Raw genomic sequence first — 14,333 nt, 5'->3', positions numbered from 1 at the left:
CACCGGGGCTCCGCTGGCCCCTGCTCCCCCGTGGCAGTTGGAGGTCGCAGCAGAGCTCCAGCCCCAGTGTGGCAGAGCTCGGTGCTCTGCCTGTGCCTCTTGTGGGGCTGGTGGAAGGGGATATTTAAGCAGCTCCCCCCCATACACCCCAGTGCGCCTCAGTGGCATGCTCTAGGGAAGTGATGCCGGGTGGGTTTTTGGACAGAGCTTTTTCCCTTCTTCATAGTGATGGGTATGTGTGTGGGGAGGGAGGTCACTTTTCCTGCAGCGTCTCTCCTCTTTCACCCACTGCACCCTAAGGCGATGACACTGCCCCAAGCCTGTTGCAGGGAGCACAGTAGCTCCACACCATCCTTGTTGGGGAGGGAAGGACGCATCAGTGATCCTGCTGCTCACCCCCATAATTTGTGGACACTACAGGCACAAGAGCCTTTTAGCTGTAACCAAAGTGTAGCTCCCTATTACCAGGCCATCCTCCACGTTGCTGTTGCTGGAACAGAACATTCTCTCCCTGCCCAGCCCTTGTTCCTACAGTCTTGCTTACACATGCAGCACGTCTTCTTCACCCCCATTACCCCCAACCTCCTTGCAGCATCCTTGAGGGACAAAGGGCTCCAGCAGGGACCTGCAGGGCTGCAGCCAAGGCTCAGGGCTTTCCTCCTGTGAGACCCCAGGCACAGATGTGCAGCAGGGCATCATAGCAAGGAGTGGTGGGATGGTTTGGCATCTTTGGGCAGCTCTTTGCAGCTGGTCTAAAGCTGGGTGCCCTTACACAGTGCACATTGGCTTGCGAGACCCACTTATTTAAAATACACTCCTTTAAGGGGTGCAGATTTACATGCATTGGTGCATGCAGATGCACTCAGGCTCTGTGCAAGGTGGGGAATGGCTGCTTCCCAAGACCGACAAACCCCCTTGACCCCATGCATCCTCCCCGCAGCCTGCCCAGCCATGGCAGCCTCGCTGAGCCGCCCCTTCTTCATCTCCCTCCACGTGCCCTACAGGCAGGGCTGGGCCCAGGACCTGGCCAACACCTTCCGCTTCCAGCCCGTGGCCGTGCGGGAGACGCCGCGGGTCCGGCAGCTGGCTCTGTGCCGGGGATGCACCTCCTTCCTCCTCAATGAGCGCCTGAACCCAGCACCTGCCAGTGATTCCTCCCGTGAATTCCTCTACGACGTGGACCCCCGGCCCACCCTGGGCACAGCCTCCAATGTCTGCTTCGAGGTGGACGATGTGCCGGGGCTCTGCAGGCAGCTGCAGAGCCAGGGATGCTCTGTGCCAGTGCCTCCCACCGAGCTGAGGGATGACGGTGGGTCCGTCACCTATGGGGTGGTGAGGTCCATTGTGGGCAACATCAGCCATACCCTTCTGGACCGATCCCACTACCGGGGACCCTTCCTGCCCGGCTTCCAGCCCATCCGAGGAGCATCCAAGGCCACAGGGGATGGGATTGAGATCACCCACTTCGACCACATCACATACGTGTGCCAGCGGGGCCGTACGCGGGCAGCTCTGGACTGGTACCAGCGCTGCTTCGGCTTCCAACGCTTCCTGCTGAACCCACAGGAGAGGCCGGACAAGGGGTACGTGCTCGGGGGGCAGGGGACAGGGATGCTGCTCCTTGCGCTGCAGAGCGCCCAGGATACCCTGGGACACGGCTGCAAACTCGTCCTTGCTGAGTCCCTCTCCAAGGATGGCACCAACCAAGTCGACACCTTCCTAGAGCAGCACGGTGGGGCTGGGATCCAGCACATCGGCCTCCGCACCACTGATATTGTTACCACGACCAGGACTTTGCAGCAGCAGGGAGTGCGGTTCTTTACACCCCCGGTCACCTACTACAGCCAGGATGGCAAAGCAGAGGAGATCCAGGGGGCTGGGCAGGACCCACACACGCTGGCAGAGCTGGGCATCCTGCTGGACACCACAGCATCCAGGGACAAGGGCATTGATGCTGCAGAGAGCCCTTCCCAGGAGTATTTGATGCAGATCTTCACCCATCCCCTCTTCTCTGAAGAGACTTTCTTCCTGGAGCTCATTGACCGGCGGGGAGCACCAGGCTTTGGGGAAGGCAATATACGGGCACTGTGGAAAGCTGTGCAGATCTATATGGACCAGCATCAGTAGTAGCAACACTGCGGTCCTCCTCCCTCAGCTCCCCATCCTCTCTGGTCCAGCCCTGTAGAGATACCAGGGACAGGGACCAAGGGATGGCTCCAGATCAAGCCAGAGCCATCTCCATGTGGGAGCACATTGCTCAGGGCCATGTCCAGCAGGACTCTGAGCATCACCCATGATGGAGGGTGATTTCTCTCTTCCCTGGGTTCCCAGTGATTTATTGACCTCATGTGAAGAGCTTCTTGCCTTCGTTTCATGTTAACTTAATGAGACTTGTTCTGCACGGCTATGAACACTGCTGGCAAAGCAACTCCCCCGGCCATAGGGGGATGAGGGGCTGCTGGGGGGACCAGATAAAGCAGGAGCCATGGACACTGCCACTCATCAATGGTTGCCACCAGAGCATGGCCAGCCCCTGTACAGGGCAAGTGATGGGCTCTTGCTCCTCTGCATTAAAGAATTAACTTGTAAGCACTGCTTTGGTTTTGCCTCTCCTCCCATTTAAGATGTGATGAGTGTCCCTCAAATCAGGCTTCCCCAGTCCTGCAGTCCCTAAATTAAGGCCACTTGCCCCTTACACACCCCCAGGACAGGGCCCTGTCCCTGCCAGCCCCCAGGCTTGTGCCTTTGCAAGGATGCTCCTGTGCATCACGATCAGAGAAAAGCCACAACCTGAACACAGGAACAGCCTGATGGAAAAGGGCAGGAGCCATGCAGGGCCCAGGGCTGATGCCTGCCCTCACTGCAGAGGTGCTCTGGGTGCTGCATTTAGGGTCACCAGCAGTTAATGCTCAGCTGAGGGACTCATGGCTGCATTAATGAAGTAATCCCTTGCTGTCCCCTGCCCAGATGCAGGGATCCTACAGGCCATCCTCACATTCAACCGGAGGCTGCCCCACACCCCAGCTTAGCACAGTGCAACAGAAGCAGAAAGTCACTTACAAAACCCACACACACTTTAGATTTATTATTAGCAAGCCTGTGGCTCAGGTTCAGTAAAAACAAGTGTATAAAAAGGGCTGTGGGAGGCCAGGAAGGGGACAGCAGGATCCACAGTCCCTGCCTGGCAGGTGAGGTGCAGGCAGGGACAGGGCTGCTGGAGCAATGTGGCCACAGCCTTCCTGCTGCCACGAGCCCACGCTGCTGGAGCAGTGGTTGCCTGGAGCCAAATAACCCCAGGAGGGCTCCAACCAAGGCAGGAGGGCAAGGCTGGCTCCTGGCACATCCAGGACCATAGGGGCCACATCAAGGCACAACTCCCCATAGGGGAGCTGGGGAGGCTGGTGGATTCTGCAAGGAACAGGACACTGTTACAGGGCTGTGTACTGGGCTCACAGTAATACAGGGGAATGCCATCCCCACACCACAGGCAGGACTCACGGCAGCACGGGGCTCTGGGGGTCTCACACGCTGAAGGTGCCATCACGGGGCAGTTGGTGGCCGGAGAAAGGCGCGGAGGGAGAGCTGTGTCCCAGGGCCGGTGCTGCCCGTGCCCTGTGCCTTTGCCCCTCGCTTCCGCTTGGAGCCCTGTGGAAACACAGCAGGGCTCGACCCATGCCCACGGCCCCCATGGATCCCCTCTGGAGCAAGGGGACCCTGGTACTGGGGACACGCAGCGGCAATGCCAGCCAGGCACATCCCCCAGGCTCTGCCCTGCCCCAGCATAGGGATGCTCCTTGGCCTCAGCACAAACCCCAGGGGAACTCCAGCCCCACACACCAGAGCCTGACCCACAGCAGCTCCTGGGGCCCCACGCACCCTCCAGCAATGCTCACCTGGCCAGGGTTGCTCCTCTTCTCTCGTTGCTTCTCACACGTTTTCAGGACCTGAAGGAAGCACAAGAGAGCCCAGAGCTGACGAGCAGCCAGGCCCTGGAGCTGGGGCAGCCCACAGAGGTTGGGGGGATGCCAGAGGCTCTCCCAGGAGCCCAGGAAGGCTGAGGGAGGGGAGGAAAGGCCCCAGGGGGCCCCAGTACCTTCTTCATAGCTGTGGAGACAGCTGAGGCAAGGAATTCCTCCTCTGTCACCCAGCGGGATGGGGATGAGGCAGGGTCCAGGGTCACGTCCCCATCCAGGGACAAGGAGTAGACCACGTACGTCTGGTGGATGTGAGAGAAGATGTGGATGACCTGTGAGGGGATGGGAAGATGTATGAAAAGGGCAGCAGGCAGCAGAGGATGCACTGCACAGCTCCCCCACAAGTGCACTAGGTCTGCCAAGGCTCTGAGGAGTGAGGCAGGACTCAGGAGGGATGATGGCAGGGAAGGGGGGAACCCTCTTCCCCCCATGCTAAATCCCCCATCGCTGAGCACAGGGGACTCGCACTGCATCCATCCAGCTCCAGGCCCACCTCTCCGATGAGCTGCAGGTCTCCAGCCACCACAGGCTGCCCTATCCAGGCCTGGAGGTGCTCTGCCAGTGCCTCCCTCTGCTTCTCCTCCTGTAGATCCTGAGCCAGTGGGAGACTTGGGAACTCCCACAGCCCGGCCAGGAGGCCTGTAGAGGGTGCATGACAGGGACGTAAGATGACAAGGGGCACATTTGGGGACACTGAGCCCCAGCACAGCCTGCAGGGACTCCTTTCCCCATCCCAGCAGCATGGACATCACTGGTGCATCCCTCCCCAAGGCTGCTCTGCCCCCCATGCAGGTGGCAAGGGGCAGCGCGGTGCCTTCGCCCCCCTCCCGCCCGGCCCCATCACCTGAGCTGGGTCTCTGCACAATGAGGTACTCGGGGGCCCTGTGGCAGCCCCTCCGCTCCAGCACACACGTGGCCGCTCGTGCCACCCGCGGCTGCTTCTTCGCTGCTTTCCGGGGGAAGTTGGTGACCCCCAGGCTGCTGTCCCATGGCTCCGTGGCCGGGGGGCACAGAGGGCAGCCCCCAGCACCTGCAAACACCCAGGTAACGCTTGCCATAGGGCCCAGCCCAGGAGCTACATCAGAGGTCTCCCCAGGTGCTTACCACAGTCCTCAACATCAGGCACTGGGGTGGCTTTTCCAAGCAGCTTCTGAGAGGCGGGGGCCAGCTCCTTCTCCACCTGCAAGGAAGGGACAGGGATAAGGACAGGCTCATCCACCAGCCCACCCTGCCTCCATGCACGATGACCCTTAAGGCCTGATTTTGGGGTCATACTCACCCTGAGCCGTGCTCGGCAGTGCTGTTTCACAGGGCACTCCCCGCACAGCGGGGCCTTGGGCACACACACAGTTGCTCCCAGCTCCATCAGGGCTTGGTTAAAATCCCCCGGGCGGCTCCTGTCTACCAGGGCATTGGCCAGGTCCCTGGAAGAAACAGCAGTGAGCAATGTGGGGCTCTGCAGGGAAAGGGCCCAGGACCTTTGCCTGCCTCCTGCCTGTGAAGGGGGATGCTCTATCCCCGGCAGGCACAAGCAACACGGCTCCTTTCTCCACCATTCCCAGTAGCATCTGCTTCCCAAGAGCTCCCACACCCCATGGATCTCTCCCTTTGCTGGCTCAGCTGCCCAGGGCTCCTTAGTGATCCTGCCGTTGGCCACCAACAACCACAGACACAGCTTGGAGCAGGGATGGAGCATTCCCCTTACCAGAGCCGATCAATGACAGCCGGGCTGCTGGAGTCAGCACCAATGCACCGCAGCCGGCACAGGACCCGGATCACGTTCCCATCCACAACACCAGTAGCCTGGGACAAGGAGCAGGGGTTACCATGCCAGGAGGTGCCTGTGCTCCCGGCAAGGCAGGGAGCTGGGGTGCTCCTGGGACAGAGGGAGCACACAAGGCCCTGGGGAGCCCCTGGTTTGTGAGACCCAGCAGCAGGACCTGGGTGGCAGAGAGGGGACACGGGTCCACTGATGTCCAGCTCTCACCTGCCCATATGAGATGGATGCGATGGCTGCTGCCGTGTATCGGCCCACTCCTGGCAGCAGCTTCTGCAGGTCCTCAGCTGTCCTGGGCATCCGACCGGCCAGCTCAGACATCACCTGGCAGAGAGGGGACGAGGTCAGGGGAGCAGCCAGAGGGGGTGTGTGCGACCCCCTTTACCTGCGGGAAGATGGGATCCCAGCCTCTGTAGACTTGTGCCAGCAGAGGACAGCCCCAGTGAGACAGGGCAGCTGTGAGCCAGCACCAGTACATGGACCACAGATGCCCCCACACCCCAGCACCAGGGCACCTTCCTCGCTGCCTCCTGCAGACGCTTCCCTCTCGAGTAGTAGCCAAGTCCAGCCCACAGCTCATTCACCTCCTGCTCCAAGAGACACAGTGCAGCGTTAGGAAGAGCCATGAGGGCAGGGAGAACACCCAGTCCTAGGAGTGCTTACCTCCAGGGATGCCTGTGCCAGAGCCTGCAGCGTTGGCCACTTCTGCATTATAGAGGAAAGAAATGTCAGGGACAAGTAGAGCCATGCTCTGCAGCTGGGGTTCTGCCACAGCAAGTGGGTAAGTGCACAGAGGGGCAACCTGTGGGCACAGGACTCTGTAGGGGAGCAGTTACCTGCATCCAGCGGTTGTAGTAGTCGATCACTGTAGCCACCTGTGTCTGCTGGAGCATGATCTCAGACACCCACACTGCAGGGAGCAGGGCAGGGATCAGAGCAGAGGCATCAATGCCACACACACCTCCTGCTATGGCCATGGTAGCACTGACTGCAAGCACTGCACCAGCACCCAACCCATGGAGCCCCTTCCCACCCTTCACCCTCCCCACTGGCTGCTGTGCAGGAGGTCCCTCAGGCCCCATGTGGGCCCTGCAACCCTCCAGCATCTTGCCAGGAGGGTCAGTGACTCTTGTGGCCACTCCGGGCAGCTTGTTCCAATGATGGGAACTGAAGCCATATTTTCTCACCAGGCCACATTGCACATCCATGTCAGGAGGCCACAGGGAGTAGGGTAACCCATGCACACCAGAGTGCAGTCTCTGCTCCTCACCTGCATACGCCCGTCTGTCAGCATCTGGCTCAGTTGCTGCCTGAAAGGGGAAGAAGATAGAGTGTGAGAAACAAGGTGACACAGGGCCCCTCTGCAGAGGGGACCTGCGTATAAAATGAAATTGCTTTTGGTATTGTTTGAACACTGTGTGGGAATCTGGAAGAAAATGTTTCCCCCAAGCACTCAGAGGTTCTGAGTTCAGGCTGATCAAGTGACAGCCAAAGCATCTTCTCACTGATGGAAGATTCCATAGCAAGAGTTCACCTTAGAGGTTCAAAATCCCACCATAGGAACTGCCCCAGATCCAAGCTCCTCTACACAGAAGCAGTTACAGGCAAATCCCACACAAGGGCCTTGCAGTTCCCGGCACCCCTCAGACAGATGTTACTGTAGAGCTGATGCCCGCCCCCAGCACCCCAAACACCATCCAGCCCCTTGCTGCCACGCTGAGCACTAATAAAAACGCTTGGCTGGCTGACAGCAAATACATGGAAAACCTTTTCCTTGCAGCACACCCTGCTACAAGGTGCCAGGGATGCAGGAACAATGTGGGTCTGAAAGACATCTGGACTAAGTTACCGCAGAAAAGTACTCCTGGTTGGAGGTTATGCTTAAGACTTGTGGTCTCACCCTGCGTCCTGACTACACACCGGGACTGGCTACACCAGTCCTCATCCCGGGACTTGCTACAAACCACCTGCTACAGAACTGCCAAGACTAGCTGGTAGCATGATCCCATTTCCAGCACCGTCTTCCATGCAGTTCAGGATGCATTGCATAGAGCTACGCAGTGGTCACCTCAGCAACACCCCCTTAAGGCAGAGAGGCTGGTTCCCCACGACACCCCCCCGTTTCCCAATGCCCCCCCTTACCCGTGTCCTCCAGGGAAGGTCCCGCTTGCACCTGTCGTACCAAGCGAGCAGATTCCTGCGCAGGGTCTCGGTCTCAGCCGGGTCGCCGAAGAGATGCCGGGAGGACGGCGGGGCGGGCGCTGGAGCTGGGGCCGCTGCCGGGGGGCGGCACGGGGTCAAGCTCGGGCGGGGATGCAGAAGGGCTGCGGGGCCCGACTGCAGCACCACCGGGCCAGCTGCGGGACCCCAACGGATCCGCTGTCGGGCGGACGAGCACCGGCAGCTGCCCAGGCGGGCGGCGCCACGCCCCAGAGAGGACACCTCGCGTCCCCCCAGCCCCTTCCCCGCCACCAGGCACCTTTGCAGGGTGACGCGCCCTTCCTGCTCCGCCGCGCAGGCGGGGCCGCCCTAGAGCCGCTTCTCCGGAGCCCCCCGGCGGCAGCAGCCGCCGCCCGGAGCTGGCTCATGTCCGGCCGGCCGCTGCCCGCCGGGGCCGCGAGCCGGGGCCGGGAGCAGGGGCAGAGCCACGTGAGACTTTACCGGGTAAACGTTTCCCTCCCAGCGCCCCGCCCACCTGACGCGTCTCAGCCAATCAGAGCGAGGGGCGGGGCGGACTGACTCCCGCCCTCCCGGGCCGCCCTGGAGAAGGGGCGGGACCTCCCGCTCGCCGGAGCCAATCAGCGCTCCGGGGGAGAAACGAGGCTTCTTCATTCTCTCGCCGGACCCAGCGGCCTCACGAAGGACCCCAAGGGGTTGCCCAAGCTAAACGCCTGTTTACTTAAACAACAAATTGCGGCTGAAAAGGGGTTTTGGAGAAGAGACAAAAATCCCCGCTGGCGTCTGGCAAGACCCGGGCAGCAGCGCCGGGCACGGCAGCGAGCAGCAAGCTCGGCGGCGAGGGCAGCCGCGCGGGGGGAGGTCCCGGGCGCAGCCATGTCGCAGCGCTGGCGGGTGCCGGTGGTGGACGTGCAGAGCGACAACTTCACGGAGCTGTGGCCCTCCATGGTGCTGGCGCTGCGCACCGCCACCTTCGTCGCCGTGGACACGGTGAGGCGAGGCGCGGTAACCGGTGGCGGTGGGGGTGAGCGGCGGCGCCGCTGACGGGTGTCTCCCTGCAGGAGCTGAGCGGCCTCGGCGCCCGGAAGTTGCTGCTGAACCCGTGAGTGCCCGGGCATGCTGTGGGGGGGGTGTTGCTCAGCCGGACTTACCGGCACCGGTTGCCCGGTTCCCTTCCCTTTGCGGGCTTTGTTGTCTGCGGTGGGACGGAGGCGGCAGCTCCCGTTCTCCTGCCGCCCAGGTGCATCGAGGAGCGGTACAAGGCGGTGTGCAGCGCGGCCAGGACACGCTCCATCCTGTCCCTCGGCGTCGCGTGTTTCAAGCAGCTCGTGGACAAGGTACGTGCTCGGTTCCCGCCCCCCGAGGGAGCGGCGGGGCTCTGCCTACCCGTGCTCCATGAAATTGCCCCTTCGGCAGCTGGCTGTGGTGGGTAGCCCTGCATGGCCTCGCATGCTTTGCTCCTGCAGTCCGAGAACACGTATCTGTGCCAGATCTACAACCTGACACTGCTCTGCACGGAGGATTATATCGTGGAACCGCAGTCGGTGCAGTTCTTGGTGCAGCACGGCTTTGACTTCAACAAGCAGTATTCCCAAGGGATCCCTTACCACAAGGGTAATGACAAGGTACAAAGTGATTCCTCTTCCACTGCCTTGGCTTGCTCTGATCTTCTGGGGGGTTGCTGTTATTTCCCAGTGCTCGCATCTCCTTTACACAGCTGCCCAGTGAACATGGGCTCATGCTGGAGTGTTGAGTGCAGCATTGTCCCCTTCACCTCCCTGCTGGTTTATATCCACACTGCCACTTGTTGCAGTTGCTTTTCCAAATATTTGTGCCTTTGTTTGGTCAGAGCAAGTAAGGCTGTAGGCTCTGTTGCAATAGGATGAGGACTGCCTAGGGCAATGGCAGATCAAGGCTCCAAGGCTCATTGACTCATCCTTGCTCTTGCAGGGCAATGAGAACCAGAGCCAAAGCGTTCGGACTTTTTTCCTGGAGCTCATACGAGCGAAGAAGCCTCTCGTTCTCCATAATGGCCTGATCGATCTGGTGTTCCTGTACCAGTGCTTCTATGCTCACCTCCCGGACAGCCTCGGCACCTTCACCAATGACCTCTCAGAAATGTTTCCAGCAGGAATATATGACACCAAATATGCTTCAGAGTTTGAGACTCGCTTTGTAGCATCCTACTTGGAGTATGCTTACAAGAAGTGGTAAGTGGGACTCTGGTATTTAAAACTTGTGGGAGGAAAGGCAAATGGAGCATCAGCAATTGGTGTGGTTTTTGGTTTTTCCAGACAAGGGAGGTGGGTCTTTATATTGTGTGAAGAAAGGGGGTTTTCCCACTTCTAGGACAGATGCTGAGTGCACAAGGGTGCCTTTTGTGAAACACCTTGTCTGTTCAGTGGGCAGCTGCTGAAAAAGGATTTCAGAACTGAAGACTGATCACACAGTGCCCTGATCTAACTGCAAACTAACTGACTCGCTGCATGGCTCTGGCCCAGCGGTGTCAGAGGGCCATGGCAGGAACACATAAAGGAGAGAGACCCTTGAAACACAGCTAGAGAGCAAGAAAAAACAGAGTTGTGCTTGCAGGGCCTGGTAATTGTAAGTCAGTTTTGCAAGGGATGGTGCTGTTAAGGGGTGGGTGCTCCCTGCACCTCCTGATGGAGACCTGCTCTGTCATATATCCTCCTGCATGTGACACTTGCATGCAGCCGTTTGTGACCCCCATCATCTCCTTCCCAAGCAAGGATTGCTCTCTTGTTCCAGGACACGTGTTTGTCTGCTTCAAGTGTTGGTCTGGTGCCTCGTTTTGTGCTCCCCATGCAATATAAACAAGCCCCTGGCAGCAGTACAACCCCTTGAATCTCCGTTGAACTGAAGTCACGCTCTGTAGAGGAGAAATAGTATTTTTAGTGACTGTTTTATGTCAGGAAATGCCACTGACAGGTCTGAAAGCAGTCAGGATGGCTGTTCTCAAACATGAGAATGCTGTGTTTTGACAAGACAAAAATACTTTTTAAACTGACCTCTTAAATATTTCGACCCACAGATCTGGTTCCATGGAGCCTTCCTTTTGCGCCTTTTAGCCAGCTCTTGGGACAAAAAAGCAGTTCTTTTTCTCATGAGCTGGAAAACGTTTCCTTCTTGTCTGTATTGCTCAGGCTTGACCTGTCTGGGTGGTGGCTCCTGGATGCTCTACATGGTACCTCAGTTTGGGGCATTTTTTCTTTATCCATTAAGATTATGAAGACTAATGCATATCTTAGTGCCCGTAGTAATTAAAATCAAACTGTGTGTCCTCCTCCTGTAGCTTCACCAGAGATGCTGTTGTCTCTGCCTGCCTGTTGGCATAAGAGAAACCAACTCTTGAGTCAGTACGGAAACAACTACTTACTAAAGCTGTGTGCCAAGGACTGTATTTCTTCCCAGCAAGCTGTCAAGCTGGGGCTAGAGCTCAAGAGCAGGAAACTCGTGGAGTTAAGATTTGATGGAAAGCAGGGTGATTGCACCAGCTCCACAGTGAGGTACTTTCAGTGAGTTACCTGCATTAACTGTGTACCCTTGTTACAGCAAGCGAGAGAACTGCAAGCTGAAGGACTCCAGCGGTCAGCACCTCGCCATTGAGTTCTGCAACTACCCTGCCAACATGTCCATTTACATTGACTATCGCCACTGCTCTCTGGAAGAAGAAAACCACAATGTGGGAGGGGGAGATAAGGTGCCTGTCTGTGAGAAATTTTCGGTAAGTAACTTGAATCCTTGCTTCTTTCCTGCGTCCATGGAAAGAGCAAGAAGTGGCAGGAAGGCACCTGTAAACTTCCCCTTCTTGCTTCACAGTACAAGAAAGATTTGTAAGCTTCAGGTGACTTCATGATGGAAAGGGCAATAGCACGCTCTGTTCAGAGGCAGTGAATTCCACAAGGCTGCATTAGACACAAAGACTGAGAAAGAGATTATATGGCCCTAAACAGTGGGATGGTATGAGTGGTGGTACCCATTGCTGTCTTAGGAGAGCAGCAAGTTCTGAATTAGTTTGGTTTGTCCTCTGAGAAAGAAGTGCCATCTCTTCCATCCCCAGTTAGGTATAATAAAAAGGTTACCTGTGTGCAGCTTCTGACACAGTGTGATCCACAGCATCTTGAGTCTTGGTGCTGCTGCAGCAGTAAACAGAGAGCCCATCTGATCAGGTCATAACTGGTTTCAGGTGCTTCAAGGAGAAAACGTGTTCTTCCAGATGTTACATGTTACTGTCATAGAACACCATTGGTTGGGGAGATCTCTGGAAGTTTCTTACCTGACCACCAACTCAATGTTGCTCAGAGCTTTGTTTAGTGAATTTTGAAAGTGTCTAAGGCCAGAGACTGTAAACCCCCTCCAGGACCCTGTTCCAGTGCTTGACCACTTATTAAATATGTAGTCAGAATTTCTGCTGACTTTTACCATGTCACATCTCCCTGTGCTCCCCTCCAAAGAGTTTAGCTCCATCTTCTCTATAACCTCCATCTATAGCTAGATATCCACATTCCCTTACCTGTGTCTTCTCCAGGTAGCACAAACCCACTTTCCTTAGCCTACCTTGTGTGCTGCATGTTGACAGCTGCCTGCTGCGCTCACTGCAGTTTGTCAGTGCCTTTCGTTTGTGTTGTGGAGCTGTAACAACACAGCACTCCTGATACAGCCTCACAAGCCCTCAGTAGAGGGGAATAATTAGCTCTGCTCTGTGTTATGGTGACAGGATGCTCTAACCAGCACACTGGTAGCTACAGACTTCTTTCTTTCTCTCCCTAGGCCTATGGCTGGTGTCCAAAAGGGGTGAAGTGTCCACATTCTCATAACATAGACCTCATAATTGATGAGGACGACAAGATTTGTGAGAAGAAGCGGAAGAAACGGAAGCAGAAATGGAGGCATCGGAAGAACACAGGCGAGCCTGCAAAGGAACAGGAAAGCTCAGAGAAAGAAGTGGAGCTAGTTCAGAATGGGGAGGAGGGACCGCCACAAAAACGGGGCTGCTGTGAGCCTCCAGCTGCCACGGTGCTGGCAGAGATCACACCCAACTGCGAGGGCAGGCCACTGGAGGAGAACATGGACATGGAAGCAGAGGCCAGCTCAGATACCAGTGCACAACGGGAAGAGGATCTGGAGAGCACAGAAGGAGCTACTGCCCAGGCAGCAGCTGTTGTGAGCCCTTCTGCCAAGGGAAATGCCTCTGACAGTGACCAAGTGGAGGGGAAGTCAGACGTTCCCACTGGGACTGGCTTAGTGAATCACTCTGACATCCCTGAGACTGAAGCAGTGTGTGCTGCAGAAAAGGAAAAGGAAACCCATGGTCTGCCTTCACAGGGGGGCACACACCGAGCTGGCTTTGATGCATTCATGACTGGCTATATCATGGCTTATGTCTGGATGCTCAAGAAAGAAAAAAACACAGACACTGGTGCAGGGCCCTGGTTGCCAGACTGCCATAATAAATTGTACCTCAGTGGGAAATCAGTGCCCCTTCAGATAGTGAAGAGCTCCTTTTCCAAATCTTCCAAAGCTCACAGCCAGAAGATGAAGGTGGCCTGGGGCAGTGGATAGAGCTAGAGGACTCCTCACTGACCTGGGGGCTTTTCTCCCTTTCAAGTTTTGAAGTTCTTTGTTTCAAGAACTGAGGAGAAGTGGAGCAAGTTTCTTACTCTTGTTTTTGTTTTAACTTCTGACCCATTAAAATGCTCTCACTTGGAGTTCCCCCTATTGTTGCTTAGTGGCCTGCTGGGCTGTGAGGAGGAGGAGGAAAAGCACACCTCCTCAGCTGCACCGAGGGCTGGGAGTTTCAGTTGAGTGTCCTGCACTCAAAGTGGGTTTTGGAAAAACAAGCTAGCATTGTCCTTCTGGAAAGACCATATGCTAGCTACCTTACCATGGGTTTCACTTCTTGCAGAAGATGAAGGGGGTAATCACTTGATAACAAGAAGACACAGAAGGCAAAACTTCCCACTTGGCATGTTAGAGCTCCAGCCTCCTCCCTTTATACTTACACATGCTGCCACTTAACCCAGTGGCTTAGGGTGGGACAGACTTTTTCAAAATGAGCATGTGCTAAAGGTCAAAGTCTTACCTACAAAAACACAGCTGAAAGCTCCCAGCTGTTGACTCATACAACCAGCTTGAGAGAAAGGCTATAAACAGTCACTGGAGAAAGATGTGATGCTTCTACCAGATGAAAGCAGGCTTTTCAGGCATTCTTCAGGCAGAGCATTCATAAAGATGTGTGTTTAGTCAGGTGTTAATGCTTTCAGTCACTGCTGGTAGGGTAACTCCCTATAACCCTTACAATTATTTCCTATCCTTCTACACAAGTCAGGAGGGAAAAAAAGAGTAGTCTTTTAAAAAAAGGGACACGGTTGGTTTGGAACAGG

The 14,333-nt window shown here is 56.6% G+C and overlaps 3 protein-coding genes across 4 annotated transcripts; 2 read left to right on the top strand and 1 right to left on the bottom strand.

The window, feature by feature from the left end:
- Positions 1-951: 951 nt before the first annotated feature.
- Positions 952-2,127, top strand: HPDL (4-hydroxyphenylpyruvate dioxygenase like; the record flags this gene model as incomplete). The annotated part of the gene is made up of 1 exon (XM_080623359.1): positions 952-2,127. The coding sequence occupies one exon, from the start codon at positions 952-954 to the stop codon at positions 2,125-2,127; it is 1,176 nt and encodes a 391-aa protein (XP_080479485.1).
- Positions 2,128-3,153: 1,026 nt separating this feature from the next.
- MUTYH (mutY DNA glycosylase) lies at positions 3,154-9,227 on the bottom strand. 2 transcript variants are annotated; one of them, XM_080623275.1, is made up of 16 exons: positions 9,081-9,227; positions 7,894-8,027; positions 7,022-7,061; positions 6,588-6,661; positions 6,415-6,456; positions 6,267-6,338; positions 5,962-6,075; positions 5,680-5,777; positions 5,254-5,398; positions 5,079-5,154; positions 4,819-5,004; positions 4,468-4,613; positions 4,094-4,246; positions 3,894-3,944; positions 3,499-3,645; positions 3,154-3,408 (listed from the first exon to the last, which is right to left on the bottom strand). In XM_080623275.1, the coding sequence occupies exons 4-15, from the start codon at positions 6,642-6,644 to the stop codon at positions 3,541-3,543; spliced, it is 1,245 nt and encodes a 414-aa protein (XP_080479401.1). In that variant the 5' UTR covers positions 6,645-6,661; positions 7,022-7,061; positions 7,894-8,027; positions 9,081-9,227; the 3' UTR covers positions 3,154-3,408; positions 3,499-3,540. The 2 variants fall into 2 exon arrangements, with proteins under 2 accessions (XP_080479401.1, XP_080479400.1); XM_080623274.1 differs by lacking the exon at positions 9,081-9,227 and adding an exon at positions 8,231-8,407.
- On the top strand, positions 8,606-13,658 carry TOE1 (target of EGR1, exonuclease). Its single transcript, XM_080623273.1, has 7 exons — positions 8,606-8,919; positions 8,991-9,031; positions 9,170-9,266; positions 9,396-9,554; positions 9,880-10,139; positions 11,503-11,674; positions 12,721-13,658. Exons 1-7 carry the CDS (start codon positions 8,806-8,808, stop codon positions 13,510-13,512), a joined length of 1,635 nt encoding a protein of 544 aa, XP_080479399.1. The 5' UTR covers positions 8,606-8,805; the 3' UTR covers positions 13,513-13,658.
- Positions 13,659-14,333: the final 675 nt, after the last annotated feature.

The sequence above is a fragment of the Psittacula echo genome, assembly GCF_963264785.1.
Source record: "Psittacula echo genome assembly, chromosome: 7".
Taxonomy (NCBI): Eukaryota; Metazoa; Chordata; class Aves; order Psittaciformes; family Psittacidae; genus Psittacula; species Psittacula echo.
This window is presented reverse-complemented; position numbering and strand designations above follow the sequence as displayed.